The 23,797-nt window shown below is 40.9% G+C and overlaps 2 protein-coding genes across 2 annotated transcripts; one reads left to right on the top strand and one right to left on the bottom strand.

Moving 5' to 3' along the window:
* Window positions 1-4,225: 4,225 nt before the first annotated feature.
* On the top strand, window positions 4,226-10,865 carry LOC145437488 (ceramide-1-phosphate transfer protein-like). Its single transcript, XM_080314746.1, has 7 exons — window positions 4,226-4,499; window positions 4,563-4,645; window positions 5,525-5,697; window positions 6,118-6,298; window positions 7,033-7,181; window positions 8,865-9,041; window positions 10,580-10,865. The coding sequence occupies exons 1-7, from the start codon at window positions 4,346-4,348 to the stop codon at window positions 10,605-10,607; spliced, it is 945 nt and encodes a 314-aa protein (XP_080170872.1). The 5' UTR covers window positions 4,226-4,345; the 3' UTR covers window positions 10,608-10,865.
* Window positions 10,866-14,116: 3,251 nt separating this feature from the next.
* LOC145437487 (sphingomyelin phosphodiesterase-like) lies at window positions 14,117-21,261 on the bottom strand. Its single transcript, XM_080314745.1, has 12 exons — window positions 20,902-21,261; window positions 20,216-20,420; window positions 18,506-18,598; window positions 18,194-18,440; window positions 18,019-18,135; window positions 17,787-17,882; window positions 16,793-16,963; window positions 16,564-16,715; window positions 15,937-16,080; window positions 15,691-15,877; window positions 15,520-15,625; window positions 14,117-14,366 (listed from the first exon to the last, which is right to left on the bottom strand). The coding sequence occupies exons 1-12, from the start codon at window positions 21,057-21,059 to the stop codon at window positions 14,237-14,239; spliced, it is 1,806 nt and encodes a 601-aa protein (XP_080170871.1). The 5' UTR covers window positions 21,060-21,261; the 3' UTR covers window positions 14,117-14,236.
* Window positions 21,262-23,797: the final 2,536 nt, after the last annotated feature.

Below are 23,797 nucleotides of genomic sequence, written 5' to 3'. Positions count from 1 at the left end.
TTGAGGATGGACTAGTAGTAATTGCTTGTCTTTCGGCGGGATACTGTTCCACACGTCAGGTCCGGCATATGTTAGAGCGATGATCTTTTCGGTCGATCATATGATATTTGGACGACGTGGACCCGCGTGTGTTGTACTTGTACGCTTCTGATTCCGAGGTAAAGAAGTCATTGAAATATTCAGGGCAATGACCGCAGTGGAACTGATACATAAACTTGGCGATTTCTAGTTTCCGCATGTCTTCTATGTTTAGGACACCGAATCTATTCAGTAGCGACTTGTTGGATGGACATTGGACAACCAGGCCCCTTTGGGGCCCTGGCTATGATACGTTATGTTGTAGTTTTTGCAGTGGCTCGAGTGCAGTTTTACTGGCAGCCTCCCCTCCCCCCCCCCCTAACAGCATTGTAAGACATTAGCCCAAAATGCCCTCCACTCCACGTATTGGGCGAAATTAGTCCACCGAGCGAGATAGTGTAATGGTTATGCGTCCGGCTTCTCGAGCGGTAGGTCGTGTGTTCGATCGCCGGCCGAATCATACCAAAGACTCGAAAAAAGGTATCCGCAGCTATCCTGCTAGGCGCTCAGCAATCACGGATAGCATGGAGGAGAAAAAAAAAACGGGGGCGCAGACTAGATGACCTCATGGCGCCGTATCGCAACTCCGTCGCCAAAGCATCTCGATGGTGCAGGCGAGAAAGAATATCATATCTCTCTCTCTCTCTCTACCCATTACGAGATCAGGATGATTTTCTTGTGGGTAGTTCAGGTTACCATACTTTGGAATCGGAGAAGGAGGACCCTTTTTTAAAATTTTCAGATTAAGAATTGTGGAGTAAAATGCGGAAAAACTGGTAAATTTTTCCCGACTTTGTGGTTGGTTGACTAGAAAAAGGCCACTTTCGTTCGGACCACGAATTTCCTATTTAGCGTCATTTATAATGCCCATTTCTTAGCTCTAAAAGCTGTAAAGGAGAACGAATTCCCAACAAGGAGAACATTTTCAAAAACCTGAAAATGGAGGACAAATCCTAAAGGAGGACGTATGGTAACCCTAAGTAAAAGGAATTGGTTATGTGTGCGGGGAATACCAGAAGTTATGTAAAGTTGACTTGGTTTTTCACAATTTTGTCCTCTCGAAAATGGCACAAGGTTGCGATACCTTGAAAAGATAAGAACGTTTCGAACGACTAGGATTAATCTCTGAAATCAGACACCCACCCGAAGCGTGCACGATGATTGGGAAGTAATTGCAAAATCACGAAGATGACAAAATCTACAAATTGGCTTATGACATCATAGATCAGTTCTTCGACGAAGTGGTTAGCATCACGATTTAGCGATGGCGCCCTTTGTGACAGTGCCGTCAATCAGGGAACCCAAATTTCCGCTCAATTTAACCGTTGACCCTACGCCGCAAGGCCTTGAATGCCACTTGGAAATATAGACAGGCTTCCGAGAAATCCAAGTGATAAATCTCAACTGTCTTCCAACATCTAGCTAAACCTTCAATATAGTATTGGTAAAACAAGTACTGTGCGGACCCGAAATGAGCGGAAAATGCTAAATTTTCAAAATGACATAACTTTTGTCCTCAAGTCCAATTTTCATAAAATAAAGTTCATCCTGTTTGGAATCAGCTCATCTATGCACGTGCCAAATTTCAGGAGATTTAAAAAGGTAGTGGTGTCACCATCGGAAGTCTAAGTTTGGAATGGTTGTAACCTCTCTTTTGTAGTTTTGACTCGAGTCAAGTCGAGTCATTTTAAATATTCCCCACCGATTCAAGCCCAAGTCGGGAAGCAGAGGGTCGAATCTTGAGTCGATAGTGTCGAGACTCGAGTCCGAGTCATTGTGTTTTGTTAAGTTTTGAGCTCTAGTCTTCAATTCACTGTTTACAACTCCGCTTACGTGATATTGAATGCCTCGCATTCATAACAACAACGTCAACAAGCAAATTGACTCGAGTCATGTCGAGTCAATGAAAATTTGCAACTCGATTCATTACGACCCTGTTGTTGTTGAATATGATTTGATTGGCGATTTTAACTATTGGTTTGTTCGCCATTTTTTGCAATATTTGTTCGTGCATTCATTGACAGAGTGAATTCTATCACATCCTTGAAGAGCCTCCGGTATTTCAGTACCATGTAATGTATGTTAGTATGTCTTCTTGTTTCAGCACATGGATGAAGAATGTGACTCAGAAAGTCCTGAAATATCAATCTACTCCACAAATTTAATAGCTGAAGACCTGCCTTGTGACGAAGAACTCTAGTCGGACTGAGAGTTGAACATCTCATTAATCTTCCATCTCAATGAGGAATTCTCATTGGCACGCCTTAACACCTAATTTGTTTCATGCATATTATCCTGTGCCGTGGGACTCCGTTTCTGATTGGATGAATGCGGTAGATTATATTTTATATGTATGCGTGTATTTATTGTGTTTTTTTTTCGTTGGAACTTGCACTTTACCAATCTCTGGTATCTAAATAAAAATGCATACTGACCACCATAGTCAGTTCAAAGTCCATGCATAAAAGCACAAAAATTCACTGTTTTCAAACCTGGACATGGCTTTATTAGATTTTATGTGTTTCATTTAGGGCTGTTCTAAATTTCACTGTGGATCCTTTTTTCGCATTTCGATCTTGATTTCATTCACAATGGATATTAGTCATTAGATATCACATTATTTGAAAAAAAATTGCCCCCATCTCCCGATTCTCATCCCAGCTATGTCTATTGATTGCCGTATCGTCATTTTGACACATCGAGATCAAGTCTTGTTGAGACATGCCATTTCAATTGTTAGGCTATTTTATGCAATCTCTTTCTGTATTTTTCATTCAGTGTTCAGTGCACGATACTTGGCTCCGTTCGACGTGATCTTCAATTTTTATTACCTTCTTCAGCACAAGGTGTGTGTGTGATCGATAGACTTTTCACAGTTGTTTAGACTTCTTCCTATCATTTCATAGCAATCTTGTGGTTTTTTGAACTAATAAACATATTGATAAACTGATGAGGGTTTGATACCAATAGGAGCAGGTATACCTAACTTAGTAGGGAATCTTGTAGGCGGTTTGATCTGCACTTCGCTGATATGGCATCAATTCTTAACCGACTTTCGTGCTGATTCCGTTTCAATGTCAAAGTCGACTGCCCGGTCGCAATTATGCTACATATAAAGACGCAGAGATATCTTGCTAAGTTTTCCAAATAGTTTATTTGGAGCTAGGAAGTTATCTCTGGCGATGCCGCAGAATATATAAATTATCCACCTCTTCAAGTTCCTGTATAATTGGCCTATGGTCCCGCTGACCCGGAAGGAAACCGCGGCGGAGCGGGTCAGTACCGAAGCACTTCTACTTTTTCGGAGTACTGAAGTATGTAGGCTGTGCCTACATGCGCTTCTAGCTCAGTTGGTTGACCAAGGCCACTGCCACCTGTCAGTTTATCAGGCAAAACCAGGCCTAGAATACATACTTGAAAATCTCTACTTTTACAAGAGTAGAAATTTATGAAGCTGCTTCAACTTGCGTTCCGACTACAACTGATTGACCGCATCTGGCTGTAGGCGTAGCAAAAGATTGTCTCATAGATAGTAAGATTATACAGGCTCAACGGTCGTGTAGTCAACTCTCCTAGACCCGCACCTTTAGTCTCACCGACGGCTTGATTTTCCGATCTGGAGTTGAACACAATGTACAAGAGTTGCGCCATGCCATAGATGAGATCTATTATAATCAATTGTTTATGACTGCGTTGTGATCCCGAACTACTACAGACACAAGTTGTCGGTCACCTGACTGGTGAACATCGATAGCTACGGACTCGCGTGAGAACGGCTTCGGGTGACCAAATGAATTGCCGACCGGCAAGAATATATTCCATTCATCAATCATATATCAGTTCAAATAATCACCTCAAAGTGCATTGAATGGGTTTTACTTGTAACAAAAGTTTTTCGGACGGTTTTCTATTGATACATTATCAAACAGCCCCGTTCGATTTAAATTTGATGATGGTATAATTGCATTTGATGTGCATAGCCTGCGAAGCGATAGAGTTTAAATTGAACGAATACGCGGAACACCGTGATATGGTTTCTATTTCCACGACGGCGGTATCAAGCGAGATAACCTTCGCCCTATGGACAAAGAATTGCAAACTCTCGATTTGTGTTGATCGACAACGTGTTAACTTCTAATGCGCGAACGTTTCTCATTGAAGTAAACATTTGCTTTCCTTGGTAGTTCATGAAGCCCGGCTTCTGGTAAAATTGCGTATGATTCGCAATTGGCGGACGATATAGTTAGAATTGGTATTGGTGCGGCCGATGGCATATCACCTCAGCTATTGGCTTCGTGTACAGAGCAGAAGAGTATTGTTTTGCTTGCGGCCAAACTGCAGAATGAATAATAAAGTGGGTTTCAGTGTTTTGGGCTCTCTTTTCTTCTTGGTTGTGCTTGCAACATACAACTGCTATACTAGTAAGTATAACAAGTTATTCTGCGATCAGGTCTGATGAATAACTTATCGTCTCATTTGAGCAGCTGTACCAATTGCAACAAATTCATCTCCGAGAAAACATGCACTTCCACAATTCGTCGTGGATTTCTTCGACGCATACAAGGAGGTTAGTAATTTTTAGTATTCGATATAGCTGGATAGTTGGCTTTTTAGGCTGATGTTATCTACAAATCAGTAAGTATGTCTTCACTCTTCATGTTGTCTGAAAAGTATCCTTTCGGCCGTACATTAGTAATAGAGCTGTATCAAATCAATCCGATATACATCACGGTGGGCGTAGTACAATTGTGAAGGGGCGTGGTCAGTCAGTCAAGCGAACCGATCATACGAAAAGCTCGTAGTTAGGTAGATGGCTTCGTCGGCGTCGTTAGTGCGTACTGCGTATCTGTCGCCAGAAGTTAAGGTTAATTTAATTTAGTATAGGAAGAGGCATTGCTCGTCTGCGACATTGTCATTGGTGATTTCCAGCCATTGATCTGTATAAACCTTGGATACGGAACTGTAACATTGCCTTAGGTAGGTACTGACCATTCTGTTATATAGACCGACAGCCAAGTTTTAATGAGACGCAATTGTAACGTAGAAATATAAGATTTTTTAGTAGCTTTGCTTAGGTTCGTTTCTTAAACTACGATGTTGGTGCAGGTTAAACGCCTATTTTCATACAGTCAGCTGCACCAGCATTGATAGGAATTGGAACTACTAACAAAAATTGATAAGGAATAGCCTTGACTAGAGCATTGAATGTCAGATTGTGTATGATGTTCATGTTCATGGTATGCAACTAGGTAAAATGGTCAGTTCAATTGATTATTGTCATCTTGGAATCAGACACCTTTCCAAGCTATCACAACATATTTTTCATGGTAGAGACCAACAGTTCTAGCACCCCTATTTCATAGATTTAAGAACAGATATTTTTTTATCATAATCCTATTCTCTCTGAATACCAAGTACAAACCTTAATCAGTGATCGTGTATTCAGGAAACTCAACCTGAAGCCAAAAAAATGGCAGCAGAAGCCGGCGGAGCTACTCCATGTACGGCCAAATTTTCGATAGCAAAGCTCGATGAAGGTTTCAAGAAATGCGCGTCGTCGCCGAAAAGATCCGAAGTCGATATGGATTCGTATCTGGATGCCTGGACAGAGCTTAATAAGTAATGTGTTTAAATGTCTTCTGAAAATGTAGGACCATGACTTCTTAGTAGGGATTCTGGTATCATTCATAACATAACAACAGATCATGTCTCAGTTGAGTTATGTACATATTCTTTTTGTTTGACAAGTGATATAATGGCTCATCAAAATAAAGCTGGCCTATTCATTTTTGTTTGTAGTAATTGTAAAACTTCTTTTTGAGCCTTGCTTGCTAAATGCAACAGAGCATTTCTATTCCTCTCTGAATGCGATATCTTTCTACTGAGATATATTCAGCTTAAGCAAAATCATTTTACTCAAGTGTTTTACTGAATGTCAAACTCAAGCTGCTTGAGAATTTCAACCTATTTTTGACCACATAGAATATTTGATTTGATTAGGCCTATACAAACATCGGCATCCCGATTGTGTATTTACAGGTTTCTACTCAGTATGGGCAAAGCTTTTTCATTTGTGAGTGCTGACGTCAAATCTAAAATTGAAATACTGAGGGAATTTCGAAAATCTGACTCCAAAGCTAAGTATGAAACGATAGAGAAGATGATTGTATACGAAAAGGGATCTGGTTTGATCAACTACAAGGAAGCGCCATCCAGTAAAGTAAGAAAAATTTATATCGTTTTTGAGATTCTTATTCATGCCGTTCATATTGTCTTAAAGAAATATTAGTTACAATGTGCTTGTCCATTTTAGCTTTCTTTTGGTGTTTTTCATTCAACGTGCAATATGTGCATGTCTCTTATTTTACATGTTCCTATTTTATTAAGGTATATAGGCTAATGGTGTTTGATCGATTTCACTATTCCAATCCCTAGTGTCCGCAATCTGAGGTGTTTTGAACTGATAAAATATTAATATGTCAACTATCTAATTTCATAGCTGCATTTTGATTAAGATGTATTCGTTATTCACTGCATATTAAGCTGTGTTGCTTTGATATTTAATGACTTGACATTTCAGACCCGGCAAGCTTTATCAAAGTCCAAATTCCACTCGTTGATGTCATGCAAATCTTGAATTCCAGATATATTGTAACAATTGTGCTTAGGAATGTTGCCTCAAATGGCATTGAATCTCAATATTTAAAATACTGCAATCAGTCTGTAACCCGCAAGAACAACTTTTGCACATCTAACTATACCGCAATCGCATTCTTGATAACTCCCTTATGTTTTATCTCTATATTGAGATGATAGCAGTGCTGTCGGGTAGTAAGTTCATTTTGTCCTGTTACGTATCAGTTTCAAGTTTGTAAATTTATTTGACTTCTATCGTGAAGCCTTGCCTTCTGTATTGTGTAACTTCATTCATATTTAATGAACTTACATCATCAGGTACCTGCATCAGGTAGTAGAACCCTTCTGCGATTACACCGTGCTCTCAACTTCTTGTTAATTCTATTTGGGAAGCTGGGAAGAAATGAAGATGGCGGTAAAGTGTCTCTGATGGCGTATAATGCTTATCATGCTTCGTCGATGGCAACGTAAGTCCATTTCGGATCGTTAATACATTACTTCCTGAGAAATTGAGTCTGAATACAGAAAACAGTGTATGAACCAACTGAAAACAATGTATATTATTATCGCTATATATTTTGTCTCAATTCTATGACAACAAACTGTTGTGTGTACTGTAGCACTGTTTAAATCTAATTGCGACGATCGGTGTTCAGAGGTTGTCAAAGTAGCTAGTGTTGGTACTAAAATACAGGTAGAAGTAACTCGCAAAAATATATTCATTTACCATCATGCAGGGCTCTTTCGCCCAATTGATACGACATTCACTCATACAAGTGTTATACACATATCCCTGAACTACTCTGTGCTTATATTTAGTGTCAAAATTAATAGCTTTGAACGAAAAACTGTAGTGTAGAAGCGAAAGAAGTCAGAAGAGCCACTGGATTGAGTAATGTTACAAATGGGCAAAACCTACTAAAGTACTCCCAGAAAGTAGGAGTACCTATCCAAAATATACTTTCTGCTTTTCAAAATCCGACACGTGAAAAGTAGTTTATTGGTTAAAAAGTGGGGTCGCATCTCACATACTTTTAGCAGTTCATTAGAGGTGACCATTTTCGGAAATGCTGGATGCATCTTCTGCTTTCGCCAAGTGACTGCAAACGGTACAAATAGTTGCAGTTCCTGAAAATCTATTACAATACGGTGATACCATAGTGTCCTATATGGTGTCGACGCAGCCAAATCTCACGCCCCAGTGAAATTGTATCACGTCACAATTTCCATTTGGCTACAGGCAATTTGACGGTCATTTTTGACCGGCTTGACGAGCATTAAATTTGGTAAAACGGGTATCAATCGAAAGCTGACTCTGCACTGATTACGAAAATAGAAATGTTATTCCGCTCGTGTCCCTGGAACTCCCACAATCAGCCTCGAATTTTTCATTGTTATGGAGATTGGCATTGGGACGCAACAATGGTGTCTGGCTCTTTTTCCCTTGAGCTACTCTCTCGATTCGCCAGACAGCATTGTTACTTCCTGAGCGACTCTCTCGTTTCGCCAGACAGCATTGTTGCATCCCAATGCCAATCTCCATAACAATGAAAAATTCGAGGCTGATCGAGGTGATTGTTCCAGGGCCACGAGCGGAATAAAATTTATACTTTCGTAATCAGTGGAGTCAGCTTTCGATTGATGATACCCGTTTTACCAAATTTAATGCTCGGCAAGCCGGTCAAAAATGACCGTCAAATTGCCTGTAGCCAAATGGAAATTGTGACGTGATACAATTTCACTGAGGCGTGAGATTTGGCTGTGTCGACACCATATAGGACACTATGGTGATACAAGGCTGTTTTGGTCTGTTGTTATGACTTTCACTCGTAAAAGTGATGTAAACATAGCCCAAAATTCTCTATGTTTTACAAAACTTTTGGGTGTAAAAAGTGAATAGTTTGACTGAAAAACTGTAATGCAGAAATGAAAGCAGAGTCACTTGAGCAAGCGGTGAAGTACTATTTAGTAGGCTACTACTAGAATACTCTGGTATGTCATTTGTCATTCTAACGCAGGGCGCGTTAATCCCCAAACATGGAAGGGCCGTGTGAATCACAGATTCGAAATCGATTTGTATCCGTTTCCATTTGAGTCGTGAATCATTTCCTGCATCATTGCTGAACTGACACGCAGACATCGTCATTTAGGTACCACCCTTGGATTATAAAGAAGGCGGTGGGCGTCGCAGTGTACATGCTGCCTGACAGAGACAAGTTCATCAAGGGACTGTGTCAAAATATGGAAGACCAAGTTTTGATCGAGCACACTCTGGAAACTTCTAAAAGCATGGCGGGTGTTTACGAGTTCACGCACGCTCTATACAGGTATGTGGCGCGCGTTTGCAACGTGTGTGAGACGGACGAGCGTCGCTACTACCATTTTCAAGATAAAATTGCCTAGTCTTTGCAGAGTGTGAGTTCCAAGGTCAAGTCCTGTGACGCATTACAAAGATTGGTCCTCTCAAATTTTCAACATATAAAACCTGGGTAGGAGATTTATTGTCACGCGGTAAACACAAATGATGTCAAAGTCAAAAATTGGAAGTGCCAATTGGTCCCTTTGCCCCCTAACTACACCGTGCGCACAGCTGACATACAGTTGTCATTGTTACTTCACTACAGATGTGGGCAGTAATTCTGTTTTGTTTTGGAGTTCTCAAGTAGGTTTTGCTCAGTGGCGCTACTTACTCAAGTTGTTTTGTTTCTAGACCACTTCTTGAACAGTTTTTAGGCAAAATTTCTTACACTTTGCGTGTTGAATACTAGAAAGTAGTTTGCGACAAGTTTGCATGATTTTAATGAGCGAAATTATTATAACAACCTCCGTAGTCCGTATCACTGAGGGTACGTGAATATATTTTCCAAGATTATACCTATTTGTATCGTCATTATTAGTCATCTTGCGTTAGTCACAAAGATACATCTTTTAATTTCCGGTTGATAACTGCCAAAGGTGTGCAATAGGGTTGCTCAAAAATAACTCTGTTTGTCGGATCCCAGGAATTCACTGAATGAATTGTTTGGTTGCCTAAAACGCTGTGCACCGAATTTGGCTCAATTCCTACCAGTAGAAGCCAACGCAGAGCCAGTTTGAATTTATTTTATGCGTTATAAAAAATTTCTGTACGCCTCATGAAATTGTTGAGTTGTCTACGAAAACAAATGCAAAACAAATTTGACCCAATTCCAACCGGTAGACGCGAAGTTATTTGAGTATTTCATGGATAATTCTGGGTTTTCTCAGCTGTCGATGCTATTTTTGCAAATTTAAAACTTTCAACTGCAATAACTTCGCTTCTACCAGTTGGAATTGAGCTAAAATTGTGTTGCATCGTTTTTTAGGCAAATTAACAATTTTATGGGGTTGACAGTAAAATTTGAAATTTTTTTTTTCATTTTCTATGACAAATTCAAAATTTCAATTGGCTCTGCAGTTGGAATCGAGCCAAAAAAAGTTATTTTTGAACAACCCTAGTGTGTAATCCCTCGGCCAAATCTACTTTTCAAAACTACTTGACTACTCTTGACACCAACCATTTTCTACTTCCACTTCAAGTAGTTCTGACACATCTTTGAATTTGGTACTTCTACTTGTAACTGAGTAAGAATTCACGGCACTACTTTTACTTCTACTTGAGTAGCAACGATTACTGCTTTGACCAACTATGCAGTTCACGATTACATAGTGACTCCATAACTATCATAACCTTTCCGCTTAAGTGGATCTGGGATTGTGACGTCAAATTGTGAAACAATTGTTAACCGTCTCTCCCAAAGTTTCATCCTGTAAGCCTATTGAAACAAAGTACCCATTTTTTTTTCTGTGTTGTTGTAATGACACGTATGGAACAATTTTTTTGCAGCAAATACGAGATTACAGAGATACCTTGAAGCTTCGTACGTCGTCGGGGTGAATGCCACAACTCAGAAAGAGTGCAATCCTTGTTTCATCCGTTCTGCAAGTCGTATTATATATCACCTAGAGCTGCGAAATTTTTCATTCCTTGTCAGCGTTGAACTTGTTTTTCGTCTGTATAGTTAATTTTTAAATTTGTGTTGTTGTTTTTTTCACTGCAATGCTCAAACCAAGTGATAGTTCACTGTGTTCGGTGTGCGTAATACAATAAATTTATATTTCACGGACGCTAATTTTGTGAATCATTTCGTCAGCCTGTTTGCAAGGATGTACAGTTGAGTGGTGATATTAGTCGAATCCTGACTGAGGTAGAGGACCTACTGGACGTGCCGATACGATGTTGTTTCCGAACGTACCACGCTACTGAAGCCCGGTGCATTACAAGTTCAAATTTGACAACTGTTGAAGTTATCGGTATTTAATTGCAATGAGGCCAAAATACTGATATGACCCATCGATTAGACTAGGAGTCTGGGACAACTACATAATTCACGCTAATTACAGAGAAATACAGTTGATCTAATTTGTGAAATGTACTTATGCTAGGGTTACCATATTTTGGAAATCTGAAAAGAGGACACTTTTTCAAGCATTTAAAAATCTTGCAACACCGGAGGAAAATCCTGAAAAAATGGTAAATTTTTCCCACTTCGTGATCGGTATACTAAAAATATTAAGAAGAAAAGGACTTTCTCGCTCAGCGCCCAAAATACAGTTTTTCTTTCACATTATCAGGTGGTTGACTAAAAAAAAGGTCAATTTTCCGGCCCAGCTCCCGGAATACCCGCCGGAGCGTTACTACAGTGCTGTCTTCAAAAAAGAGGACAAATCCTCTTAAAAGAGGACGCATGGTAACCCTAATTGATGCTCTAATTTTAATTCTAATCTAATTTCTGCTTTTCCTGTATCGTACGGAACGAGCCAGGCTTGCTGTAAAGAGTAGACATTTTCTATTCATATGCTTATGATCAGGGCATGGTATGGAATGGTAAATTTCCATACACGCCTCACTCGCTTACAATCTTCCACAACATAACAACATTCTTCCACCATATTTGATACTTCTATTTTTCACACCTTTTGCAGTTGCCGAACCTCTCAGTACTGAGATGATTTGTATTTTTGAAGCGTGGAAATTTCCTGGCGTTTCTATTCTAAATATTTTGGATGAAATTATACATTTAAACAGTCCCGATGCACCAGGTATATCCACAATTTCAGTCTGTCATATGTCAGATATGTTAATTGCCTTACAATCAAAAACGCAACGTAAAATACACTGTATACGGGGTTATTTCATTTGGGAATCACAACAAAAGCTCATGGCATTAAAACTAGTGTGGCAGGCAACGTAGGCCCTATTGCTAGCAGTAATATTGAAATATCAACCGCAAAATTACAGAAAAAGTTATTGTCCCATTAGAATATATCTTAGAATACGTTTTACATCGTCACAGTCTGGGACTTTCCGACGGCGGACCCAATGTCCGATTTACCCGCCGACGTGTGGGTCACTGGTTCAATAATAATCAATAATCTTCGGATTATATTTTCATCTGAACAATTGTGTCTCAAGACGCACACAATGTACAATGCAATAAGACACAATAATGCGCTGTAATGAACAGATAGGAGGATGCCGAACGACCAGTTGCGGTTGCCGCAGTGCATTAGCGGTCTCACTGGCATCCACTTCGGCCTAGTGCCCGATTTCACAGTTCCTTTTCGTTGTTAGTCTCTATTCCGCGGCTCTTTCCATTTCCAGTGAGTGCGCTCTTTCATCGTTTTATGGGCGTTTTTGTCGCCGTAAGAACAGTAACCCAGGGAAAGAGGAGCCCTGCGTCGCTGTTCTTACGGCGACAAAAAGTCTACTCATTAGTTTCATCAGCCAACATCATTCGGGTGTCCACTGTCCATTCGTTTATCAGAAACAACCGGATTTAATTAAGTTACAATGCGCGTTGGAAGTCGGCATGGCGCACGTTGGCCCGAGACCATAAATGACTCTAAATAGGAATTCGTGGTTCGATCGAAAACGACGACCTTTTTTATTGATCAAACCAGCAAAATAGCGAAATCGGCTGATTTCAGTTTTGATCAACTAACTTTTCTGAATAGGTATAAGTGATCTCCTTTCCCGATTCCGAAATATGATAACCCTATCTCAAGCACGACTTTTGATCTACGTCAGACCTGGGCATAGTGCGGCCCGCGGGCCAAATGCGGCCCGCGAAAGGTTTGCTTTTTGAATGACTAAAATCATAGGTTGTATCAAATGAACAGGAAATTCCTTTACTTCGGAGGCTGTTCGTGTTCATTAATATGTCACGATTACGCTGCCTACGTACCTGGCATGCTCAATCCAGATTCATAATAAATGCAATGCGGCAAAGAATGAGTATAGCACTTGAAGTCACAAGAAAACACTCTTCCCATGTAGTTCAAACCTTCCTTGTTGACATTTAGCGGTATAGGTGTTTAAATTTGTGACGTGATATGTTTCCAAATCCCTAATTAGTAAAACAAGTCAATCAGTGCTCGCGATTACGATATGACTCATCATATCAATCACCCATAAAGGATTAACGGGCATGCCAAAAAAAGGAAAGCCGAGAACTGAAATTCAAAGAAGGTTTAGATTTAGAATTTAGCGCATACTGGAGTCAGGAGTAAATCCATCCTTTCAGTTTTTGCCGATCATGTCGCCGTGATTAAGGATTTTAAATAAAGTCCGTCTTATGACAAAAGCACGAAACATTCGGTCAAGGGAGGGCGAAGTTCAGAAAAACTGCAAGCTTCGCTCAACATAAAGGCTATTTTACCAGCATACTGCTCGGAAGGCAGCGACCAAAAAAATAAGCTTTGTACTGTTGCATATAGGCCTACATTTCAGTGCAATGGTTCTGGAACTGGGAGACGTGAAGGCATCAGATGGGTGGCGCGAAGCCGAACTTTATTGAAAAACAATTTTCGCGTATCGCGCGATACACCCCGAGTCTGAACTTGTTGCTCTGTGGATTGTCTGACTTCGATATTCCGGAATTATCTCATCAACAGCCATAATCTTCCATGCCATCAAACTATCCGTTGGGAGTGCTGTAGCATTCTGGTTGTACTTTTTAATATTTTATGATATCATGATAAGTGGGCGCTAAATTGTTCTCTGTCATAAAGGGAGGCGTTCCTAAAAAGTTTGAGAACCACAGTGTTAGAGTCTTAATAAAGGAGCGTGGATAGGGGTTTAAGGAGAGCTAAAATGTATCATGTTTAACATTGTTTCGAATCATGACAGCTAATAGATATTTTTTTAATTAACTGTCACTTAATAATTTAGAAATGAAATTATAATACGCTGGAGAATATAGCTAATTTTTTTCACTCGGCCCGCCAACATATTTATTTTCTCATTTTGCCCGCGGAGGAAAATAATTGCCCACCCCTGATCTACGTTATAAGGTCATGTATCCACAGACAGTCAGACACGGACGGTATACAAATTTTCATTTCATAGCTGAGTTCACGAGAGTCGATGAAAATATCACGGCGCAAATAATGTACAAATATACAAATAAAAACATAAACTTGTTCTGGTAACTGGGACCCTTTAACCGCCAATCGTCTTCTTTATTCCGCGTATAGCGTTGTCTCTGCAGCTTTCATCGCAATATCCCATGTCCTTGTCTTTCGTAACGTGGTGGTGATATCTTTGGAAAAGGTTGATATCGCTGCCGAAGCTGCAACAATAAAAATACGTATGTCACAGATAGGCGATCGTCCGATTCCATCTAATTATCTCCCATCGCTCGGTAAATAGGCCTAACCATTTGCACAGCACACATAAACACACTGCTTCCAACACGGCACTATTGGTCTGTTCTTGTTTCGGTCGCACGTATAGTTGGATACCTAGGTTTGGTATATCAAAACACGAGTAGAACTGTGAATTATCTGATATAACTTTGTTCGTTAGGATTCAAGTAGCGATGGGCATCGAAGCGGAGTCGGAGTGGATTCGGAGCGGAGTTTTGCCGATTTTGTGACAGTCGGAGCGGAGTCGGAATTTACTACAGATATTTTATCGGAGAATTTCGAAGTGTTGTAACTTTTGTCTCCGATATCTTTGGATAGCTCTGACCAGAATACACTCTTGATTATGATTACAAACCAAAACACAGACAGTTCACACCTTGTAAAGTTGCAATATGACGGGTAACATGCAAAAATGATCGCCAAGTGCATAAAAATCAGCAATCTGCACTGCAATTGGGGATTGGAGAGTAGACAATACTTTGATGCCAACCCTATTATCACATTAATTTAGTAAAACACATTACCAAGTGTACCATGCTTGCCACTGTTTCGGATACTAGACTAGATTCATCGGAGTATCTCGGAGTCTTGGATTGAACTCGTCGGAGTCGGAGGGAGTTTTACTCAGACACCAAAGTTGTCAGAGGGTTTCGGAGTCTCGAAAAGCACTATAGGCTCATCACTGGCTTCAAGTGAGTTAGCAGAGATGCAGACGAAGTCGATGGGACTTACCGTCGTATCGTATCAGACCTTGATATATGCTGGGTCGAATACGCCAACCTATCTATATATATAGAAGTGCTGTTTGTATCACAGAAATTTGCAATAAATATACGGGACACAAATAGCAAACCACAATGTGGAACCACGGGATGTAAAATGCCGATTCAGTCCTACTCCATTCACGATTTTGCTCACTGTAGCGCCCTCTATGTCATTTAAAAATCCAATTCTGAAGGCACTAAACTGGTGTGTTTCGAGGTTTCTGTTTTGGTTATGTACATGTACAATATACATGAATATTGCATACATAAATTTTTATATAGGCTACAGTCATGTTAATTTAAGTCCTCTTACCGTCTCATCAGGTCTTCAAAATCTTCCGGAAACATGGATTTCATACCATATTCTTGACTGAATGAATATTCATGCCTCCACACAGGTTGGTCAGACTTGTTAGCTTCTGTCAACCAAATACATCGTGTTGCGCAAATTCAACATTAATTAGCACAATTCCATTCAAATCACCCTCAATATCCAGGTAGTAGGTTGTGGCATCGATCATAGATTGCGTGGAGCCTTCATAATCGCCATCAAAAGTGTATATTCTGTAGGCGGCGTTCAAGTATGAATAAGTGGTAAAACCGGGGCCGATGAATCCAACACTGGCGAGTCGGCTGGAGTTTTGATTGTCGTAGAAGAATTTAAATTCGTCCTGTTGCGCGTTGAGTTGTATATGATGTCGTGTACAGTAATCTTAATGACATTACTTACTGTATGGGCGTGACCAAAGAACTGTGCTACGATAATCCCTTCGTATCTCATGATTGTGTTGTAGTAATTTTCGCTCCACGACTTTAAACAACCGTCCGTTGGACGGTGAGATAAGATGATAACTTTTTCACCCTCATCTTCTGCCTGTAAATCAAATCGGGTTGAACTGAGGTGGAGGCGACTTATTACTCGGTGAAGTATTGAATCGAGTCAACGAATACTGTTATTGCCACACAAAAAGTCCTAACTTCAATGTTATTTCGAAACAAGTTTACGTGAAGGTATTCAAGAAGTTTCCCAATATGTTTATAGATCACGCCGTGATTGCGACAATTTCATTCGCACGTTCAATGCAAATCTAAATACGAGCTACTTTCTACTTCTTGGCACATCATTATGAATAACTATATGCCTTGTGCGATGAATTCTGTCACCAATCAAAGTTCGTGCTGGGACGTTTGTTATTGTGATGTCATTATATAAAAACTACGTCGTGCACTGCTTATCAATAACAAGGTGAAAAGTGTAATGAGATGCGATGGTGACAATTGTGTTCAACTAGTGTCCAAAGCTGTATTTCAGTGGGTATAAAAATTTGCTGAAACTTGTAGATTGCGTAATACCTACCTTTTGCATCACCCCAACGAACCACTTCAATTGGTCAGCGGGATCAACGGAGTAATTGGCCACAAGTAACCACCAACTGTCATCGCTGCAGTAATTGTTATTGAGCGATATCACGCGCAATCCTTTTCGCACCAGCGTCGTGTAAAATCCACCTATACCATTGCAGAAAGGCGCTCAGAGGTCAGTGCGTTCTAATCTGTGTTTAGTCATCCGATCGACCTAAATCTACCTTTCCGGGCAGTTACAAGGTCCTGTTCGGGTATCCAGTTTCGCCAGTTATTCGCTGCGGCGTTGTATAGCCAGGATACATCGCCACCGGGCTCATTCGCGAGTTGCGGGGGAGGGTAAGAATTGACAGGCGAAGATGCATGATTGCCCAAGGCGGCGTAGAGCGGTGTTCCTGTGATTGAATAAATGAAACGATAATAATAACAGACTGTCGATGATTTTGACCGAACAATATTAATCTCGGGAAATAAGTTTCAAGCAACATTGACACCGACTTTAAACAACTCCATAACGCAGATAAAATAATGGTTGTGAAAAATTTAGTGTGTTTATTATACAATTAGAAAATTACAGCAGTAGGCCTAACGAAAGATTCAATAAAATAAATCTTAAAGTTATAATCAAGGGCTATCTCAGTAGGAATTTGAATCCCAAAATAACACGACAACAAAATCACAGCATCTCAGCCTTGTTAACTATGGATGGCCTACTAATATATTGATTTTACGACGATTATCAAAAGATTATACCCGTACCCCGATACATACACATCTAGAGCTTTATTACAACCAGCGGATTAATGCCAATGCCAATATTCAGGATGACATTATGCTGTACATCGCATACCATTGGCACATGGTACGATAGGTTATTAAATAATGGCTAGCCTTATCTAAAATTACTGATAGATGTTCGTTTTTGCTACATCGATATCGCCCAAGTCATACCAACGTATGACATTTCCAGGGCTGCGCAGTGTGCACGTTACCTTATTTCATGTGAATTGCGATTTTATGTCTACTTTTAAACCCGAAGTAAATATATATATACCTATGCAGTGCATACGTGCTTCGCCCTGATGCATGATTTGATTACTAACTTCATAAAGTCATTCGGACACCCCAATATAGCCTTGAGCTCAACGCGATATCTCAGATAATGCGGCATGCTCAAGTAGTGACTAGTGAATACAAAAAGGAACGAATGAGTTTTACCTGGAAAATACTTCGTTATAAGCTTGGTAAATCTATTGTTGCGATCAATCTGGTCATTGCTTGTTTGATTCCATACGTCGTGAGCCGGGATATCACCTGTATTAAAACGACAGGGAAAGTTATTGTCATCTTCTTCAATCAGTAGGCTTTATTTGAATAGGGGATTTCGGAAGATCGGTCACCAGCCTACATTAAGTGAGAATGTGTAAACCGAACTAATGTAGGACATTACCGGTAAACAGGATGAAGTCGAAATGATAATTCGATAAATTCTTCATCATTCCTTCTACGGTCCAAGGAGGCATGTCACAGTTTCTGTAATCACCCCACTTCCCTGCCGCCTGAGAAGCTAATATATAAATCAATAATCTATCCCATGACACGATCTACATGTTAAATAATGGTACCATTAGCTGCTGGTGGATTCGTATCCCTGCAGCAGAGGGGCTCGCCGCAGTCCGCGTTCACTCCTGGCTTGTATTGGATGTCCATATGCATGTCGGTAAAAAAGAGTACTTTCGAGGTCGGCGATCCAGGTGTTGGACGCTGTCGGGGCTTTAGAGGAGGTTTAGGTTTGGGTGATGTGTTGATGCTCCAGTCCGGTAAATAGTCGGCGGGTTTCGGGCATAAATCCGGTTGTAGCCAGTGACACGCCTAAGCGAAATAGCGTAATGAAACTTTATTACACCATTTGTTATGGGAATCCTTTTTATACTCACTTCTTCTGGTTTTAAATGAAAGAATACAAACAAAAGTTCATCCGCGAATTCGTTAACAGCCAGGTTACAGACGCCTTTGTCCTCAATTTTTGCCTTTGTAAAAGCGGAATGATGTATGGCGATGGCGATTGGTTAAATCAGTGGTTCTTAACCTTTTTTCTTCCAGCGCCCCCTTTCAAAAATTATCGTGCTCCAGCGCCCCCCCCCCCCCCCCAACTTCATATTCTAAGGAATGTAATAAAGACAATGAGTAAGAGGGAGGGCCGTAACAGCACTTCGTTAACCCCCCTAAAAACGATTGCCTTGCGCACCCATAGCGTGATAAACCGAACTTCTAAGGGCTTCGCCCCCACGAACCCCATATCGTGATTTGATGGTCAGCAAAGTTTGTGTGGCCTGGTCGCCCTAAGTACCAAACTTTTCCATAATGCATGAATGGATAGGTGATAATTACATATATAAGTCGCTATATAAACTTTTTATCCTCTCAGCCCACGTAATCAGATTTACCAGTAGCACTGAGTGAGCTGTTGTATAGGAAAATACAGGGCACGTAATTATTAATTAAACATATTCGGGCGTGCCCGCAGGTACAATTATTCGTTACCAGGGCCGTAACAGCCCCCCCCCCCAAACAAAAAACGTTGGTCCTGGGACCACATCGGGTGATAAACCAAACTTCCGGGGGACTTCACTCCCAGACCCCCACTAGGCTGTCCGCTATTGGCTGATAGCCTATTAGGTATCTACATTGCGTGTCCATTTACTGAGGCAGCTATTCTCGCCTATTCGCGCGAAGTGCGAAAAATTTCACTAATTAATGATTGAATTGGTCAATATCATCGGGAATTGCATGTAAATTGAGATCAATTTTAATCCTCTCTCTGCTCACGTAAACACATTTACCGGTAGAGCTAAGTGAGGTGCAATGTTCCCTCCAAGCTGCGCACGCGCGCAGTGCTGACACGGTCTCTGCACACAGAAAATCTACGTTGCGCACAACAAATCCGGAGTTATTACCTTATTTTAGTCGTTACGCACTGTTGTCCAAGGGTCAGCGCAGTGAGTTGTTGAGTGTGCGCAGACTCATCAAAACTTAAAGCGAACATTGTGAGGTTTCTTGGAAACTGTAGGGCCCGTTACTAATAATTAAACATATTCGGGCGGGCGAACCCGTTGGTATGACTTCGTTGCATGATGTTATTTCGTGACCCCCTGTCTTCAATATCAAAAATATAGAATCGCTCAACGGGGATATCGTCCAACAGGAATATACCTGTCGCCCAATCGTACTAAACTAAAAGACGCAAACGATTTCAGATTGATATTTCCTTACTGACATATAATTTTTACCTGCCAGATGGAATTCGTCTTCTGGGGTTCTGATTGCCAAGACAGGAATATTCGGTGTCAGTCATTTAGGCGTTCATGGACAATTAAACCTATATGTATTTTGAAGGCTATATGTAACGACGTTTTCGGTGTTAATTTGCTCTGAATACTCATTAAGGATATGTCCTATCACCACATCATCTACTGCGAAGCCATTTTCTCCAGCGCCCCCCATACCGCCCCCCCTGAGCCCAGCGCCCCCCATATCGCCCCCTGAGCGTTTCCGCCCCCCTTCAAGTTCACCAGCGCCCCCTGGGGGGCGCTGGTGGCAAGGTTAAGAACCACTGGGTTAAATCATATAGTAACGTGAAGTCTCACCAATACGCAAACTTGGACGGCGATTTTGGATATAGCTCCTCGCCCGCCGTCATTATTTAGGACATGTAGAAGGGACACCGCGGTGATGCATTCATCACACGTCACGTCTAGGCCTTCAATCTTTTCTTGCAAAAGTTGCTTCTTGCTTTCATGTAGGATGTCACCCTGGTGTAGTATCTTGCTGAGTACTTGATGACCTATTTTCCTTAAGAATAAGAAGGTGGTGTTGAATATCGGATTTGAACAAGCAGAGATATCTAGAACTACTTCTAGATCTAGATATCCCTGTAGATTTGTAGAATAAGGCGCGAAATGAAAGGGAGTGAAATCGGAATGGCAGGATGGAGCACAAACGTTGACAAAATAGCAATACATATCGGAAGGGGTAATTGCATTCGACGTACTACCACCACAACCCGACAGACGTTTCTAATCCAGATAATTGCAGATAATAAATCTTTAGGGACTAGCACTGCAACCATGCAGTCCGCCCGTGCTAAACGCCGTGTAAACTATTTCGATGATTTCCTATGAAAAGTAAATAAAGAGAAAGATCATCAACATGAAAATTGCTACAATAGGCATAGTTAGCGCTCTGCGCAATATATGTGCATGTGCAAATGTGCATTCATGACGAAATCGCCACCGTGAGGCATTACTCTACGCGTAAATCTTTGGCTTCTCACCTTGCAGCGTCTGCAATGATATTCTCTTTCGCATCGCTCCTGTCCGCTCCCACTTTTTCGAAGTGCCTAACCATTGGATCATTGCGTAGTACGCTCGAGAAATCGTTACTCCCGTGACATATTGTTATCAGCAGGAAAATCCACGCGAAGTTGATCATGATGTTTCTGGTCTAATACCGCCAACAAACCAAGTTAATTTCGCCGAAATCAATGTACCCGCAGATATGTCACTATACTTCTGCGCATTTAATTAGTCAACAACGTGTTTGCTTATTAGTCGCTTCCTGAATGCTGCGCGATTCATCCGCTGATTTGTTTCTCTAAATCTTTCTGCGCTGCCTTTCTTTGTATTGCGACTGCAACTGTCTTTGTTTTCACAGTAGCGCGTGAAACAAACAACTCATTATCATTTCGCTAGGAGCGTTACTGAATCGTAGGTGTTCCACACCATTCGTCTCGGAAGTGTATAATACCGTACTAACCACCTCCTAGGTCAATGTAGGACTACATTGCAGTCATTCTGTGATGATATTCGAATTCCACAATCACAAGTCGTGTTTCCCACGTGCAAGACACATTTCTCGAACAGCGGCTTCCAAGCCTTTTGATTTGTCGACTATGTGGGTGATGCATCGAGGTCGTGAGATCTCAGAATATATAATCGTCTGCTGTTGGCACTTTCACCTCAAACTTTGGACTTACAGATAAAGTTACAGTTACTAGGCTAACTATGGTCAAGGAAGTCCCGTGGATAGGTTCGCTCAAAGCTTTTAAACTACTTGGTCCTACAGCAGATGCTCTTCATAAACGTAATACATTAGGAGCAATGACAATTCTGCGAATATCAAGCATATTCCTACACCCTGTCATTGTACGAAGAGCTCCTGTCTCCCGCATTTATTTCGATTAGGATTAACGCCCTGCACTTTGTCCAATTTTGCCATGTCAAGCAAACAAGACATGTAGTAGCAAATTCAATTTTGCCTAATAAAACGGTTCAAGTTATACTCCAGGATGCTATGTACGTATACTGTACAGCAGGGACGGCCAACCAGATGCCCGCGAGAAGGTTTTGAGTGGCCTGCGAGATAATTCTCGAAATTAGTTATAATATGAAAAAAATACCCAGGTAATTCATTGTGAAGTTGCAACGCCAACCAAAGTATGATTAGCCTGACCGCGAAATTTGCGATGTTGATGACTAAAATGTCAGTTCCGACGAATTTGCGTACCCAGGGACCAGCCACATTTTCGCAGATCTTTCTATGTAACCATGAACATAGAGTAGAATATTTCGTGGCAGATTTATTTCACTTGATTTTCTTAGCACTTCGCGCGATTTATTGTCACTCGAATTCTTGCGTTTAGTATTGGTACCCCGTCCACAAAATTAGATATACTCCCAATTTATAGAATTGAGTCGCAATTATGAGAGAACTTGTCGCCTAACACGTGACTTCGCGTCTACTCTCATAGAAAGATCTTTGGCGATGAAACCTTTGAACAAAATGATAGACGGATGTTTGATGACTTTTTCATGCCTGCTAAAAATGTCCACTCCCATTACACGAGATCCTCGTCTAAAGGAAATATCTACTTGCCCCCACCCAATAGCAACCTAACTAAGAGATCTATCGACTACTCGGGACCTATCATCTGGAATGCATTACCACCACATATCCATGAATTGCCTTATAATAGATTCAAAAAAGCCCTACTTGATCACCTCTTGTCGTTACATTAACACTGTTGCCCTAATTCGCCCAGACATTGCTTCATTGATCATTTGCTACCATTGTTTAATTTTTCTTCTATTTTATTTTTTTAACTATACCGCAACATTTTTTACAGCCAGGCTGTTTAGAGTCAAGTGTACCTGTTTGATGCTGGTGTGATCAGACTAGATGACCTTCACGGTCTTATCGATCATTCCTATCTAATACCGAATACTGTGCATGCATATTTTCTGTACCACCACCACTGCCGTGAGTTATGTATTTTGGTTGGATGAAAATAAAGACTCTCTCTCTCTCTCACCGAAATCATCGATATTGATATGTCCAATTGTCCATGTCCAAGCGCAGAATAATCCTGTACTTGCCAAATGAGAGGCCACTTGCTATTATTGAACGAATTCATTCATTAACTATGAAATAATCACTGCACCCTCAGTTTCCATGATATAATTGTGTCGATTTTAATGCGTTGTAATATGAGTATTGTTTTCACCGTTACCTAATCCCGTTCGCTTCTATCTGACTCTAAAGGTCATCAACATTCAAGTGGCCCCCGCGCAATGGTCCATAAATCTCATGTGGCCCGTGGGCCGAAAAGGTTGGCCACCCCTGCTTTACAATGTACAGAACAATGTATATACTATACAGTAGTAAGGCGTGTGAGCGCTTCATGAATTCGTCCATACGCTAACATCGTAAGGCTATAAGTTCACGAAATCTTATGGCAATCGTCGAAGTGAATAGCGTTGGAAAATCGCTCGCTTCACCATCATTGATTGCGACAAAATAACGCATATTCGCATGCAGAACTTATGACTTTTATCGGTTAGCACGCTGGTGAACTGACCTGCACGGCTTTACCGCCATTGAAGGATAGGAAAAATAATGGAGATGACACGATAACCTGGCGATTTCTATGCTTCTCGATCGTACAATGGGGCTAACGAAAATGGACTCTCTCCCACCTCTGCCCCCGAATATAGTATCACTAATGTGGTGCCCTGGAATCGCGTGTAATGTGTGATGCGATAAACCCTCGGCCAATTTCGAGGCAGCGTGACGATCGTTTACATACAGTGAAATGAAACAATTCTCGCCGATAAACTGCAAACGGTCGAGTAAGTTCCATAGTCAAAAGCATAAGCTGTCGTCACCACTTC

This window comes from Botryllus schlosseri, chromosome 4 (assembly GCF_051294905.1).
Source record: "Botryllus schlosseri isolate E-star chromosome 4, Bs_hap1, whole genome shotgun sequence".
NCBI lineage: Eukaryota > Metazoa > Chordata > Ascidiacea > Stolidobranchia > Styelidae > Botryllus > Botryllus schlosseri.
The sequence above is the reverse complement of the archived record's forward strand: the minus strand, read 5'-3'. Positions and strand labels throughout refer to the sequence as shown.